The sequence below is a fragment of the Danio rerio genome, chromosome 23, assembly GCF_049306965.1.
Source record: "Danio rerio strain Tuebingen ecotype United States chromosome 23, GRCz12tu, whole genome shotgun sequence".
Classification (NCBI taxonomy): Eukaryota; Metazoa; Chordata; class Actinopteri; order Cypriniformes; family Danionidae; genus Danio; species Danio rerio.
This window is the reverse complement of record NC_133198.1, coordinates 31,372,132-31,388,316: the sequence shown is the minus strand read 5'-3', so window position 1 is coordinate 31,388,316 and position 16,185 is coordinate 31,372,132. Positions and strand designations below refer to the sequence as shown.

General features: G+C 34.3%; 1 protein-coding gene across 1 annotated transcript in view; it reads left to right on the top strand.

Moving 5' to 3' along the window:
* The window catches only part of tmem107l (transmembrane protein 107 like), a 44,264-nt gene extending 33,729 nt beyond the window's left edge, over positions 1 to 10,535 (top strand). The window contains exons 8-9 of the mRNA XM_073938488.1: positions 10,221 to 10,305; positions 10,409 to 10,535. Coding sequence (XP_073794589.1) covers positions 10,221 to 10,241 — 21 coding nt within the window. The 3' untranslated portion in view covers positions 10,242 to 10,305; positions 10,409 to 10,535. The remainder of the gene's footprint in view (positions 1 to 10,220; positions 10,306 to 10,408) is intronic.
* The last annotated feature ends 5,650 nt before the right edge of the window (positions 10,536 to 16,185 follow it).

Below are 16,185 nucleotides of genomic sequence, written 5' to 3'. Positions count from 1 at the left end.
ACAGTATGATTCACTCACTGATTCATTTTATTAATACAGTAACAGTGATTATTTTTTAGGAACTCACTAGAGGGAAAGATTGTTTAAAACTGTCTGTGTGTTGTGGAAAATTAGTTAATTTATTTTTATCATTAAACAGAATAAGCTTAAAGTACAATGAAATCATATGACCCCCTCACTCAAAGACACATTAATTACGCCTGAAGCACTTTTGGTTTGATTTTTGAAGCTTTAAGTACAATCCAATCACTGATTCTTTATTAATGACTCACTAAAACAAAGACCTTAAAAATATTCATTTTGTGTTATGAGAAAAATACTAATTGCATATTTAACTTTAATAATATGAGTTTTAAACACTCACTGATTCAACTCACTGGCATTTTTATACAGAGATTTTGGTCACACTTTGCAATAAGATTTCATTAGTTAATGTTAGTTAATGTATTTACTAACGTGAACTAATAAAAAAAAAAACAAGTACAGCAATCATAGATTAGCATTTACTAATGCATTATTAATATCCAAATTCATTCTTGCAACATTAGTTAATACACTTTGAGTTAACAACTTTCCATAACTAATATTAACAAAGATGAATAAATACTGTAATAAAATCATTTACAATCTTATTGTGAAGTGCTAGTTTTCCTTAAGTGTTATGTGGAGAAATAAAAGAGATTTTTACTAATTATTTCTACATTTGTTTTAGCCATTACCTTGAAGGGCACCTGTGATGAAAATCAAAAGCTGTTTGGACAGAACTTTGTGTAGGTAGTGTGTCCACGGTCATATTGGGTAATACAAAGACAATAAGTCTCTTTTTTTATTTCATGACATTAAATTAGCATCTAAATTCCCCCCTATTTGAGGCCCACCTTAACATGACGTAGTAGTGCGGTTTCCCTGCCCACTGATTTGATTGACAGCCGTGTATTAACATGTTTCTGTAATGCGTATAATCACATCCACAAGACAGGACATGCGCAAAGCAACTGAGATTAAAAGATCTGTTCAGCTCGCTGTGATCATAAATCATCATTAAATGTAATTATGAATGAGTTTTACAAGTTAAAATGATTTTAAAACAGTGCATGTCAGCGATTTTAACATCTTTACTATCACTAAAGCCGCATGTCATTACAATTATAATGTGAGAGTGTATGGGTGTTTCCCAGTACTGAATTGCAGCTGAATGAGCATCCGCTGTGTAAAACATATGCTGGATAAATTGGCAGTTTTGTGGCGATTAATAAAAGTACTAAATAAATGAATAAAGGAAACCTTCTTAGGTAAGAAAGCTTAAGTTAAAAAGTTATAAAGCTTAAGTTTAAGACTGAAAAAAATTATTCATGAATTGCAAGGAGAAACAGTCACTTTGAATTGATAGTAAAATGTCATGGTTTTTATTATGTATAGGTCCATTTTACTAAAGTCTTTAACATTATCTGTAATTTGCTAAATAAAAAAATGGTTGTCAACAATTAAAACTGACACAAATGAAAACTGCTTAAAATAAAAGAAGCTCAGTGTTATTTCCAGAGGTGATGGAAAGGCAGAACAGAGACAGCTAAAGCAAAGCAAACACAGGTGTGTCTTTTTATCAACTCTGAGGTAAGGACTAATCAATGGCAAACTTTAATCAGATATGATCAATTATTCATGGCCTGAGGCCTAGCCATCCCATCTCTCAACCATTCTCATACTGACGGCACAGGATGAATAATTCACACACCATTTACACAAAACCAAGCACAATCCTGATGCCAGATTACAGAATTAGAAAAAATTATGCAACAAAGAATGTTAATTAAATGGGCGTACATTTTAGAGAAAAAGTTAACTAATTAGGTATATACTTAAACAAATGAAGAGTTCAGATGCAAAAACCTCTAAGTGCAGTCTAAAATTTCCAATGAAAAAGAACATTTTTCTCAGTCTTCTTAGTTTATGTTGAGTTATTTCACTTTAAAGACCAGGAAAAGGACTTATTCTTTTCCATAAAAGTGATATTACTGAACATACACACAGGAGCCTAATAAAAATGCTCATTTTAGAGGAAAATTTCACACAGCTTTTAGAGGTTTTTGCGTCTAAACTCTTCAAATGTTTCTGCTGTGCTTAATATTTTGATATCAAAAAACTAGATGTGTTTGGTATCATATTCTAAAAAAACATTTTAAAGAACATTTCTATTCTTTTTTTGTCAAATAAGTTTTATTGAAGACTCAAAAATTCAGATAGAAAAGGATTTTGTTTACATATTTTGTCCACATATTACATAGGCGAAGCAAATAATTAAAAAAAGGAAATATGAACAAAATTAAAATCATAATAATAAATAAAAAATACCCACATAACAAGCCAACTTGTTACAAAGACCTGTTTGAACAACATGACAAAACATATTAAAACATTACAGAAATGATGCATTATTCCTCAAGGTAACAGATAAAACGATTCCAAATTTTGTTAAATTGTTTAAGTTTTCGGCCGCTGGTTTGAGCCTCGGCTGTGTGGAGTTTGCATGTTCTCCCTGCGTTCGTGTGGGTTTCCTCCGGGTGCTGCGGTTTCCCCCACAGTCCAAAGACGTGTAGTACAGGTGAATTGGGTAGGCTAAATTGCCCGTAGTGTATGAGTGTGAATGAGTGTGTATGGATGTTTCTCAGAGATAAATTGCAGCTGAAAGGGCATCCGCTGCGTAAAACATGTGCTGGATAAGTTGGTGGTTCATTCCGCTGTGGTGACCTCGGATTAATAAAGGGACTAAGCCTAAAAGAAAATGAATGAATAAATGAATAGTATCTAATTTGCTCCAAATGTAACATACAGGTAATTTCTCCAAGCCACAGTAGTTCTTGGCAGTAGTTAAACAGTATGAGAGCAATTTTTGTTGAGTATTTGACAACAATTACATTTGTCAATGCACTTTAAAAATTCCATTCCAATAATTCTGTCTCCTAAAACAGAAAATGAGACTGTGAGATAGATCCGCATCTTTGGAAGATATTTTGGAAGATTCTATTTAATGTTTTCTTTAAATAATGTAACCTATGAATTATTTTAAACTGAATTAGACAATGTCTAGAATTAATACAGTGTTTAGTAATATCCTCCAAACCACTCCCAATTCTTTCTCCCACTTTTCCTTAAAACATTTTGTGGAGGGGGAAGTAATGGATTGTAGTTGTTCATAAATTATGAACATTTCTATATGTAAGATTGAGGTTGGTACATTATTTCAAATGTTTTGGACTTAAAACCTATTGGAGAAATATAATACAAACTATTAGTAAAATTGCCAATGTTAACCTTTTACCTGATCCAAGATTTATGTTGTTGGGGGATGAATCAGTTCTTCTGTTCGATCAAAGGAAAAATTTACGTTTAATTAAAATGGCTCTGATAGCAGCAAAGAAATGCATTGCTATACATTGGAAATCAGTAGAACCACCAAGTCATATTGTGCGGCTTAGAAAACTTTCTTTTTATGTTCCTGTTGAAAAAATAATGTTTAATCTTAACAAAAAACTCTTCAATGTTTGAGAAGACTTGGAGTAAATTTATTGAATACATGAATAACTTGGATGTTACATTGACTGAAAATACGGATGGAAAAGTATGACACTTCATAGCTTTAATCCTGTATTTGTCATTATTGTTTGTTTATTGTTTATTTCCTCTTAATTTACACATCAGCTCGATGTCTCACAAGTATGTCTGTTTAAGTGTTCTGTCCTGTGAGGGTGGGAAAGGGATGGAGGGTGGTTAGAAAAGAATGTTTACATGTATACTGAAATGACTCTGTAAATTATTGATGTGAAAATAATAAAAAATATATTGATAAAAAAAAAGAACATTTCTATACTAAAGAACACACTCAATTGATTAAAACCCTATCCAACAATAAATAAACTGTATTTTAATGTACTAATAGCCATATTTCTAAATGAATATTTCTGAAAATAAGAGCTCACCAATGACAAGCAAACTCAAACAAATCAACAGACAAAACTATATATTTATGGCCGTGTGAATTGAAAGAGGTCATGAATTAAAAGTGAATCGCAAGCTAGTGAATCACGCAACTAGGCAAGAGCAAAGAGAGAGCGAGAGAGAAGGAGGGGTAGATGGATGAAGGGTATGGGAGAAAGTGTAATTCTTGTTTGCCTCAATTTATCCTGAAATCCCTGACAGCAAGCAACCATAAGTCACCAAATAATCGCTCTCGGTAATTTAAAATGATCACTCATGTCCCCTTCACCTTGCTGTGCCTTGTTCTCTTTATCTAGCTCAGATATCAGCATAGAAGTCAAAACAGAGTTCATTGATAAACTCAGGGCTTAGTCCATTTTGTTCTCCATTTATGTCTTACTTTTTTTGTCTTAAACATAAACTGAATGTAAATCAATTGATCCATCCACTATATATGCAATCTAACAAACATTTTAGAGTTATATGTATAGATGAGCAAACACACATGTTCAGTATTTATAAGGCTGAACTGACATTAAATCAGCAAGGGAAAATGATTAGATTGTCCAAATATCTTCAGTTGTGATTGGTGTTGCATATCAAAATCCTTTCATTTGTGTTCTTGGTTATTGGTGTACTATTTTCAAGAGAAAGTGACTCTGTACAAGCACTTGTAAAAATCGCAGAATGACAGAGAAGCTGGAAAATTGAGGCTATCGGTGTGAAACCGAGGCAAGGATTTTTTCAGCCTAAAACACGATGCTCATGCATTTACAGGAAGAGTTCTAATGAGGGCGCGCGGTATTGATATCTCCATGGGAACATCCCAGCGCACATCTAACAAACCACACTCCACTGTTTAGAAACATTTGTCTGAATGTACAAATTAACTGCGGTGGGAAAAAAATGAATCTAATGTGTATAATACAAAGGCAAATAGGCAAATACATAATTACATTGTGGCTCAGGGTGAAGGTAGAGAATTAGCATTCATCTAAATATTTGAATAGATTGATTGCAGTTATAGATCACATTTGTAAGCTGAATCTATAATTTCGTATTAGCTTCAAAAATTGCTTCTCTTAAACACTTAAAAGGACAGTTCACACATAAATGAACATTCTGTCATCATTCACTCACCCTTTACTTGTTTCAAATCTGTTAAACACAAGAAGATATTTTGAAAAATGTTGGAAACCTGCAAACATTGACTTAATAGTATCCATTTTCCTACTATGGAAATCAGATGTTCCAGCCCTCTTTAAAATATCACCTCTTGTGTTGATAAAGGTGTTGAACCATTTGAGAATGAGTAGTGAGTAAATTTAGATTGTGGAGTGAACTATTCTATTAACAACTTTTAAAGAAGCTAAGCTATTTAAAAAGGTCATTATTTTTGTTTATTGGGTGTGCTATTCATTCATTCATTTTCTTTTCGACTTAGTCCCTTTTTAAATCTGGGGTCACCACAGCGGAATGAACCGCCAACTTATGCAGCATATGTTTTAAACAGCGGATGCCCTTGGATGCCCTAAATGGACAATTTAGCTTACCCAATTCACCTAGAGCACATGTCTAGGACTTGCAGGGGAAACCGGATCACCCGGAGGAAACCCACGGGAACAACATGTAAACTCCACACAGAAATGCTAACTGACCCAGCCGAGGCTCGAACCAGAGACCTTCTTGCTGTGAGGCGACAGCGCTACTGCGCCGCTATTGGGTATGCTAGAATACGTTAATTTGGTTTAACATGTGCTTTTTTAATGCTCCCAGGCCCAGTCTGTATGAAATACTGAATTCAGAATAACCAAGACTGTTCAAACTTTTACAAATTGTAATCACAAATTTGAACTTAAAGCAATTATTAACACAAATAGTTAGATAGGGATCCGAGGATATCATATCTTAGCCAAAACATTTTACATTTTTTATTTGCAATTATAAAGTAAACATTGTTAAATGCACTATTTAAAGCAAAAAGCAAATGTGAGATTTACATTGGGCATTTTTTTTTTTTGCCTTCTATGCCACATGATTGTTTGGCTGGACAGAAAGCAAAGCTGAATAAAGAGAGGGGGGGTGGAATCGGGAAAATTCTGTAAGCTGAGATTCAAACTCAAACTGCCCCATCCATACACACTCATTCACACACATACACTATGGTCAATTTTAGTTTATTCAATTCACCTATAGTGCATGTCTATGGACTGTTGGGAAAACCAGAGCACCTGGAGGAAACCCACGCCAATATGAGAACATGCAAACTCCACACAGAAATGACAACTGACCCAGCTGAGACTTGAACCAGTGACCTTCTTGCTGTGAGGCGACAGTGCTAACCGCTGAGCCACTGTGTCGCCCCAGTTATTTTACATACAGTTGAAGTCAGAATTATTTGCCCCCGCTTATTTTTTTTTCCCAATTTCTGATCAACAGAGAGATTTTTTTCAACACATTTTTAAACATAATAGTTTTAATAGCTCATTTCTAATAACTGATTTATTTTATCTTTGTCATGATGACAGTGATTAATGTTTGACTAGATACTTTTCAAGACACTTCTATACAACTTAAAGTGACATTTAAATACTTAATTAGGTTCACTAGGCAGGTTAGGGTAATTAGGCAAGTAATTGTATAATGATGCTTTGTTCTGTAGACTATCGAAAAAATATAGTTTAAAGGGGCTAATAATATTGACCTTAAAAATTGTTTTAAAAAAATAAAAACTGCTTTTATTCTGGCCAAAATAAAACAAATAAGAAGAAAGAAAAAAAAAATATTATCAGACATACCGTGAAAATGTCCTTGCTCTGTTAAAATTCTGTTAAAATTCAAAGGGGGGCTAATAATTTTGACTTCAATTGTATATATATATATATATATATATATATATATATATATATATATATATATATATATATATATATATATATATATATATATATTTGAATATTATGCTATTTTTATGCATCTACTGTGTTTTTTAACAGCTACACTAGCAAGCTCAGCCATATTTTAGTGTAATTCAAAAAATACAATTATTAATAATGAAAATAATTACGGCGAGGCAGTGGCGCAGTAGGTAGTCGTAGTAGCTGGGTCAGTTGGCATTTCTGGAGTTTGCATGTTCTCCCCATGTTCGCTTGGGTTTCCTCCGGGTGCTCCGGTTTCCCCCACAAGTACAAAAATGTGTGGTATAGGTGAATTGGATAGGCTAAATTGTCTAGTGTATGTGTTTGAATGAGTGTCTATGGGTTGCAGCTGGAAGGGCATCCGCTGCATAAAACATAGGCTGGATAAGTTGGCAGTTCATTCCAATGTGGCAACCTCAGATTAAAAAAGGGACTAAGCCAAAACGAAAATGAATGAATGAATGAATGTTTAATAGATAGCCCCAAAAAATCTTCTACTAACCAAAAATGCAATATTATTGGAAAGAAGGTTTGTCAGGTCTCAGCATTTCCTAAGTGTGTGTGTGCGCGCGGATGTCTCACCCACAGACCACGCACCCTTGTCATGTTCCTGTCACATCTGGAGCTGAGAAGAAAGATGAGTCCTCACGCAGAATGACACAATGTCTCAATGTGACTGATAGAAAGGTAGAATGTGTCTGCGGCACTGAAGAAATCAATCCTTCCCTCCGTCCGCCATCTCCCTCCCTTCTCCCTCAAACACATATCCACAGAACCCTTCTCACCTCAGTTAAATCAAATCTTTTTTTTTTTTTTTATCTGCTCTTTACCACAATTAAGCCAAAGTTCAGCTGAAAAAAAATCTCCCTTTGTTCTATGAAGAGTAGAGTCTGGGTCTCCGTCCGGCTATTAGGTATGTATATGTGTGTGTGTGTGTGTGTGTGTGTGTGTGTGTGTGTGTGGCCTCCGGAGGGATTCTTTGTGAAAATGTTGTTGTGTATTTATTTTTTTCATGTGTTATGACACTGTTTGGGCTGTGCGGCTGATTTCCATCCCTCACGAGGCTTCGGTCTTTGTCTGCCAGGATTCAGGGGCGGTAAATAAGTGGTAATGGAAGTGAATGGGAGGGACTTGGGGAGCGCTTTCTGTCATCACTTTAGAAGGTTGTGACCCCTGAGCGCAGTGACACCGAGCTGCTAAATTATTCAGCCGTCGTCTCGCGCGGGCCTCGGGAGGAGTCGAGGCTGTGATTGCTGGGAGCTGACTGACTGACATTTGCACATGAAAATCGGCTTGGTTTTCCCCTTCGAACACTGGCGCTGCTTAAGAAAAACAGTGCAAGGCCTCTGCGGGGAGATGGAGGGCAAGGTACTGTAATGACAGAACCCCCAATCCGGGGAACACATCGCACGAGGCCTGCCAATGAGAACGGCCTCTGGAGATTTTAAAAGGCATCTTTCATATGGATCTGAAGGCTTTGGCTGAACAGCTGTATTAAACATGCAAATAGCAGCTTTTAATAATGATCATTCTGGTAAAACATCTCCATCTGCATACATACATTTGCAGGTCATCAAGAAAGTCTACTGTTAGCAAAAGCAATCTGTTAGGATTTCCATTGATGTAAAGGGAGTTGACAATTGAGTCAGGAAGTAAGAACTGAAATTCTGTTTAATTTATTCAAAGCAGAATTGATTTTTTAACAGTAAGTGATAAACCTTTATAGACAGTTCTGTTTATTAATCGATTGAATATTCTTATGTTGAATAAACATTAATTTGCAGTTTGCATTGATTTAATTTATTCTTTTTATATTTAATTCATGCAGACAGTAACTACATTACATACAATGCACTACAGAAAATGTATGTGATCGAAGCAATTATCTTTAGCCCCGCCCACTCCCACAAAGTACTACAGATTGCATAATTAAGTCAGATTGTCAAGATCACCAACGATCTAGACATTGCACATCGCTGAAAGCATCACCCGGACTACAATTATGCCCCTGAAATTAACTACAAATCCCATCATTCTCTACACCTCATTCACACACTTTTGGCTGAGTCTTGTTAACTGTAATTGAGCATTACACAGCGTTTTCCTTGTCTTGCCTTATATTTTAATTAGTCAATAAACAGTTTAACTACTTGACTCAATTCATCCCTATAAATCTGAACACAGAAAGCAAACCTCTAACTCTTTAAATTAAGTCAAACTGCTCTTTTAACTTTATAAAAAATTAAATACATAAAGTCAATTAAAATAAGTATCAAAACTTAAGGTGTTTTAAAGTGATTAGCACATATTTCATTTAGTCATTAATCTCTGACTCAGTTTACCGTTTCCTTTTGTAATGGCTGGATAAGTGATAAACCCTTACAGACAGCTCTGTTTATTAAGCAAATGAATATGCTTATGTTAAACAAACATTAATTTGCATTAGTTTGCTGTTTGCATTTATTTAAATTTTTATATTTAATTATTGCAGACTGTTACTACATTATACACGATGTGCTACAGAATATTTAAGTGATCAAAGCAAAGATCTTTAGCTCTGCCCACTCCCACAAAGTACAACAAATGCCATATTAGTTATTAGGCAAAATATCTGAAAGAATGGATGAATGAATAAATAAATGAATGAATGAATGAATGAATGAATGAATGAATGAATGAATGAATGAATGAATGAAATAATGGTTACTTTGCTTCTCTGAACTAATTTATACAGACCTGTGGATTTATAAACAATATTTAAGACAAGTACATTATATGTAAATGTACATTCTAAGTACAGTAATTATTTTGTATATATTGTATATAATAATGGTATATTTTAATTATAAAAATCAGTATAGCAAAGTCAGCATGATTTCTTAAGCTTTATGTGTTAAAATATATCACATTTTTTTATTTAGTAATGCACTTATGATTTTTTACCTGATTTTTTAACCTACCCATGTATAATGACTTGTAGAACTATTTTACCAATGTAATACTGACCCTTACGGATCCTCAAGTGATATACTGTTGCTATAGTAACTCCTTAATCACAAATTCGGTTTGCAAAGGTCAGTTTGGCTAAAGGTGAAAATGTGATTTTAAAAATGATTATTATTACTATATGAAATCTTATGAAACATTTGTTATATAATAAGTAGCATCAATCCTGCTTACCAGCACAGCATCCCTCAGCTGTTTGTTTTAACATTATTTGTGTTACAGCTTTGATTTTTGATTTACAACCCCCTTAAATCCTCCAATAATTTGCAGCTGTTTTATACCAAGTTTTAGAGTTGAGCTGATATTTTTCTCCTCTTTCAGCCTGGGGTTTATGCAGTCTGACAGATATTTGCCTGTGTATGGATTGATTACCTTTGAGACAAGTCTTCGAATCCAGAGTGTCAGGGTAATGAGACCAAGTCCAATTAGTTAATCCTCTGAGCCAATAAAACCGATAGGCAGTTTGTACAGGGTGAAATGTAACTAAGATGCTGTTATTTGTGTTTCAGCTCCTGTATTCTGTACTTGAAGGATGCTGCATTAGCTATCCTATGCCTCATGATGCTTTGTGTAAATTATGGGAGTAACTTCCATTAAACTGTTAACAATCAGTAAAGCATTTTTTTAAAAACTGGGTAAAATGTTTTCATTATTCTCCTTACAGTTCATCTGTCGAGTTGTAAAAGGGAACTTATTAACAAATTGCTTCCAGCAGAACATGAATAACCCTAAAAGCTTGAAACAAGTGTCTATTTGCCAGTATGGAGTATATGCACAGCTATGTTATGTTAAAACACAAACCGTAATGTTATTTCATAATTTTGTGTTATTAACAGTGCAGCCTATTAGAAAACAGGGTTTCTACAGGTTTCATAAAGTTAAATTTGGGACATTTTTAAGACATTAAGGCATTTTTAAGACCATCACAGTCACCAGCGATCTAGCCCACGTAGAACGCTGGAGAACTACAAATCTGCCAGCAAAAGAACTACGTATCCAGTCACGCACCACTCACACAGCTGGCCTAGATTCACATGATTTCAAACAGACACAGCTGAAGCTGTTCAGGACTTCATTACACAGACTATGGCTGCGTCCGAAACCGCCTACTCAGTAGGTACTGCATTTAAATTTAAATGTACTACTCGGCCGTTAGAAAAGTACGTTCTATACAGTATGAATGTGAAAAGTATGAATGGAATTCTGATGTACTACATCCGCCATTTTGACATAGTCATGTGATGTGACGTACCTGCGTAAGTTGCGTCGCTTTACTCCCATTCATGAATTCGTTTGCGGGGCATCATGGGATAGCGCAGCATGCATGGGTTGCGCACTCCAGAATCTCGCCGGAAGTAGTAAGTCATCCGGGTACTTCTCGCATACTGTTTTTCGAATTCTATGAATTCGGACATTCTACTCGGCTCACATACTGATTTTAGCGTACTATATAGTATGGAAGTATGCAGTTTCGGACGCTGCATATAGCCCCTTTTACACATACAGACCTTTCCGGAAAATTACCGGCAATTACCGGGAGGTCTAAAAGTGTGAACAGGCCCTTTTTGAAAATACCGGTAAATTCGTTCCAGCTATTTTTCAGAAGGAGAAGTTGTAACATTACCGGTAATTTGCTGGCACACCCACATATTATGTGCATCTCGACATGCGAAAGTGTTTCTCTATATGTTTTCTTCGAAGTTGTTTACAATACTGATCCATCCACAGAGTTTGTAATGTAGTCAAATGTTTACAAATACAAGTGCAGCCGTTTAGAGCTTGTTTCTGGTTAATGATGTCTGAACTTATCTGTGTTTTGGAATGAATGTGTGAATGGTCTTTTCCGGAAAAATTCTATAACGTCCTCGCCTGTGTGAACAGCACTTTTTTTGAATATACCAATAAAGTCATTCCAGAAATTTTCTAGATATTTACCGGTATCACTGTGTGAAAGGGGCTTATATCTACGCCTCTCAAACCAACACATGTGGCTGAGTCTTGTTTACCTGTATCTGTGAACATTACAATGCGTTTTCCTTGCCTTACGTGTTTGACCCTTTGCTTTGCTTTGTTTTGTTTTACGCTGTCTGCTCCCTGCCTTCTGACCACTCGTTGTTACTTTGACTACAACACTGGATTACCTGTGTACATCTGTCCCCTGTGTTGACCAATGCTTGCCTGACCATCCTTTGACCATCCTTTTTTTTCCATATGGAAAATATTTGTATTTACCCTATCAAAAAAACTATAATAATACAATGATAATTTGATAATAAAAAATAAATATTTTAGATATTTCATAGCAAAATATTTTAAATATTGTGTAAAACCAAGCAAACTCTCCTTGTATCCAACATAAAACTTTCTTTAAAAAAAAAATGTTTTAAAAGTGTTAAAACTATAATAAACTAAATCTATGAACAACAATCTGTCTAAGTCAGTGTCCTCAGCAGTACATACACAGAACACTTTTAAACTTATGTTAAATTTTATTTATTTTAATTATTTTAATAAAAACTTTTAAAGTTTTATTAAGATGGATTGTTGGTGATTGTATGGGTTTTGGCCAGATTGGGTAGCAATACATGAACTAAGGAAAATTAAGAACTGTTCAAAACAGAAGACCTACAACACAATACTTCAGTAAATTTAATACTTTTTTTTTTAAGCCAACAAATTTAGATTTTAAGACCCAGTGCATACCCTGTAAACATAAATGATAAATGTCTTTCAAAAAAAAACTATTAGCAGAGGATAAAATAAAAGTACACTGCGTTAACAGTGCTTGCCTTTTTATGCGTTGTCTTTTCAGGATATACAGGATAATCAAATGGAAAATTCCACAAACTGTTTCAGTGGAAGTCTATGTTACTCAGAAGTTGCTGAGACTTTTATTTCATGACTTTTATTTTATGATGTACTTTCAACTGAAACAGAACATTGAGTGGAGGCAGGGCTTTCATTTTGTGCATCATTCCCCCATAGCAAACTAAAAAGGTAAGGTAAAAGGAAAGTGGCTAAGAATATTATGCTTAAACCGTCAAACCAACATCAAGAGAAAATGGCTGTTACTCCAAACGAAGAAGTAAATGGTCCGATTTGATTAAAGATTACCTAAACAACCTTTATTTTTTATTTTTATTATTTTTTTGACTGTGGATTAATTTGCATGGATTAATTATTCAACTAAAAAAACACAAAGTGCACTAGCAAAAAAAAAAATGTACATTGGATTTTACACAACGACTTAAAAAAAAAACAGATTCATTTATAATTACCTTTAGGTTCATCAAAGTGTCTTTTCAAAATAATCAGTACACTGAGGAAAACCACCTATTTCAGTCCATTTTATTGTTTTACAAATGCTCTTCTGAATGTTTTTGTTAGATGAGATAACACATAGCCTTGTGATTTAAAACAATTTACTAAAGATCTTGTAAATGCAAGTGACCAAGCCAGAAGTGCATTCCATGATTTAAAAAGCAGTGGTCATGTGCTAAAAAAGGTGGTCTTTTTGGTTAACAAACGAAGGTTTTTAGAATATTCATGACTTTTAGATCAATCTTATCACCTTTAGAATACAGATTCCAATAATGACTTTTGCAAATAAATAACATTTGTGGGAAATGCTTTGGATTAGTCCCTGAGTCCTCTAAGAAGATGAATGTGGACTTAACGAGAGACTTTCAGCATGCTTGACCATGTCTCTCTGTTTGATAGAGGGAAAGCAAGGGATAAGTGGACAGAGAGAGGGAGACACAAAAGGGGAGAGAGAGAGAGAGAGAGAGAGAGAGAAAAACACACAAGGGGTGGAGCGCAAGGCAGATGACAAATTGTGATTAATAAATGTGGTCCGGGACGGCAGTGTGGAACGATGCTTATTAATGGAGAGAATTAGAGTGGCTGTGCAACTCAATCTACACACTGTCACTCTGCATCAGGCACCATGATCAGAGTCTAATGAAACAGCACAACAGAAACACACACACATACACCGGCTCACCTACTTTGTTACATCTCACCTTCTCTGCCAAACACACATATTGTTGTTTTCTACAAAAACATATGCATTTTATTTATTTATATATATTTAAATCAGTGTTTTTTATCTTAGTTCAGGAAAATAGTAAACATTCAGTAAATATCAAACACAATGACTAGATTTAAAGTTGCACTCTCTAAAGTCAGTAAAATATGTGTCCGGTGTGTTTGTATTTTTTGTTTTGCTGATGTTTACCTGTATTATAAATTCTGGAATTTATTGGGTTCAGATTTAAAGGAAATGACTGTAAATTTTACTTGAAATGTACGGGTAATTTTGTGCTGTTATTAATTTAAAAATGTAATAGTGTATTGTAATAAATTACAAATTTTTAAGCTTGAAACAAAAATTTACTTAAATAAAATTTATTAAAAAAACTTTAACTACACTGAAAAAAATTATGTCTGCAGAATTGTTGCAAACAATTTGTGTTGAATTTAAACAAATTAAATTAAGTAATATTCAACTTAATTTGTTTGTTTAAATTCAGCCCAATTAAATTTTTTACAACCACTTACTTAGAAAAATATTTAGTAAATCCAAAGAATCATCTTTGAATCATGTTTTCAGTTTAGTTGCCAAAGGTAGATTTCTCATTTACATTTAGCTTAACTTGATGGCGAAGCAGTGGCGCAGTAGGTAGTGCTGTCGCCTCACAGCAAGAAGGTCGCTAGGTCGAACCTCGACTCCGGTTTCCCCCACAGTACAAAGACATGCTAAATTGTAGGCTAAATGATCCGTAGTGTATGAGTGTATGAGGGTGACAGGCCCAGACGACAGGCCGGCCGGAATGTGTAAAAAAGTCGTTATCATATGGACAAGTCTAAATGGAAGACTTGTACCAAAGCGCTGACCCCGCAACCATACGGGACTAAGGCCAAAGAAGAAGAAAAAGATTTAGCTTAACTTGATGTACTCAAAATATCTAAAACTAAAATAAAAAATAACTATATCACCGCTTTAGTAAACGTAAGCAATAATTTTTCTATTGAAATACAATGTTAAAAATTGTATTACATTTAAATGAGATCTTCAAAATGTTTAAAGAATATAAACTGAATATCATCTTAATATGTTTTAACATTTAGATAATGTTTCTGTTATGTTTCTGTTCATTTTCTTTTTTAATTCATGCATTAATTTATGCACTACTTAATTACTTTTTATGGTAAGTAATACATTGCGTTACTTTTGAGTAATTTTGCATTACTTTTTCTGACCTGGCTGAGGCTTGATCAGTTTTATAACTTGCAGGATTTATTTCTTCCTTATTTTTAAGAAATAAAGGAGCTCTGCAATTAACAATGCACCTTATAGCCTACACTAGCTTAATGTGCTGTAATTTAAGAAAAATTACACTTACAAAATTACAAATTTTGCACTTACAAAAAAGCCAGCAAATTGAGAAAAGATCAGTTTGAAAGCACATGTGCTGGAAATTGTCACAATGCAAACACATTTAAAAAAAAAATGCACTGCATTTTCACACTACGCAAACAAATTAATAAAATGTGCACAGCCACTCTAATTCTCTCCATTAATTTTACAAAAATGCAAAACATTTTCTCACAACACAATGGAAATGTTTCAAGGAGACCCTAAAACGTGATGGACCCAGCTATTTAGGTTATTTTGGCTCTTAAATAAAACATGTAAATCTCACCTTTCAATGATCACCTACAACTTCACTGAGCAATAGTCACAGCACTGCTGCGTCCGTCATGTTTTCGAGTCCCCCTGAAACATTTTGTTGTGTTGCGTTCTTCTGTGTGTTGTGAGAAAATGCAGCACATTTTCGTAAAATGTTTGCGTTGTGAGAAAATGCAGCACGTTTCATTCATTTGTTTGCGTTGTAAAAAAATGCAGTGCATTTTTAAAAATGTGTATGCACTGAGAGGATATGCAGCTATCAAACAGATGAAGATCTTTTCCTAATCTGCAGGTGTTTTTTTTTGTAATTGGATGTGTTTTCTTAAATTGCAGCATGTTAAGCTCTCTCTGCCACTGTACTACACCTTCATTTACCTTAAAAACATTAAAAAATATTAATGTAGGATTATCTAATCTTCTGAGAACGTCATGACCTTCGATCTATACATGCCATATATACAGATTAATCAATGTTTAAAGCAATGTGTTTACTACTTTTGTACTGTTTGCCTTATTAATAAAGTAAATCACTTACCATTGAGACCATTCCCTTTTCCCTTACTTTGATCCACTCATAATAATGAGAATACTTTA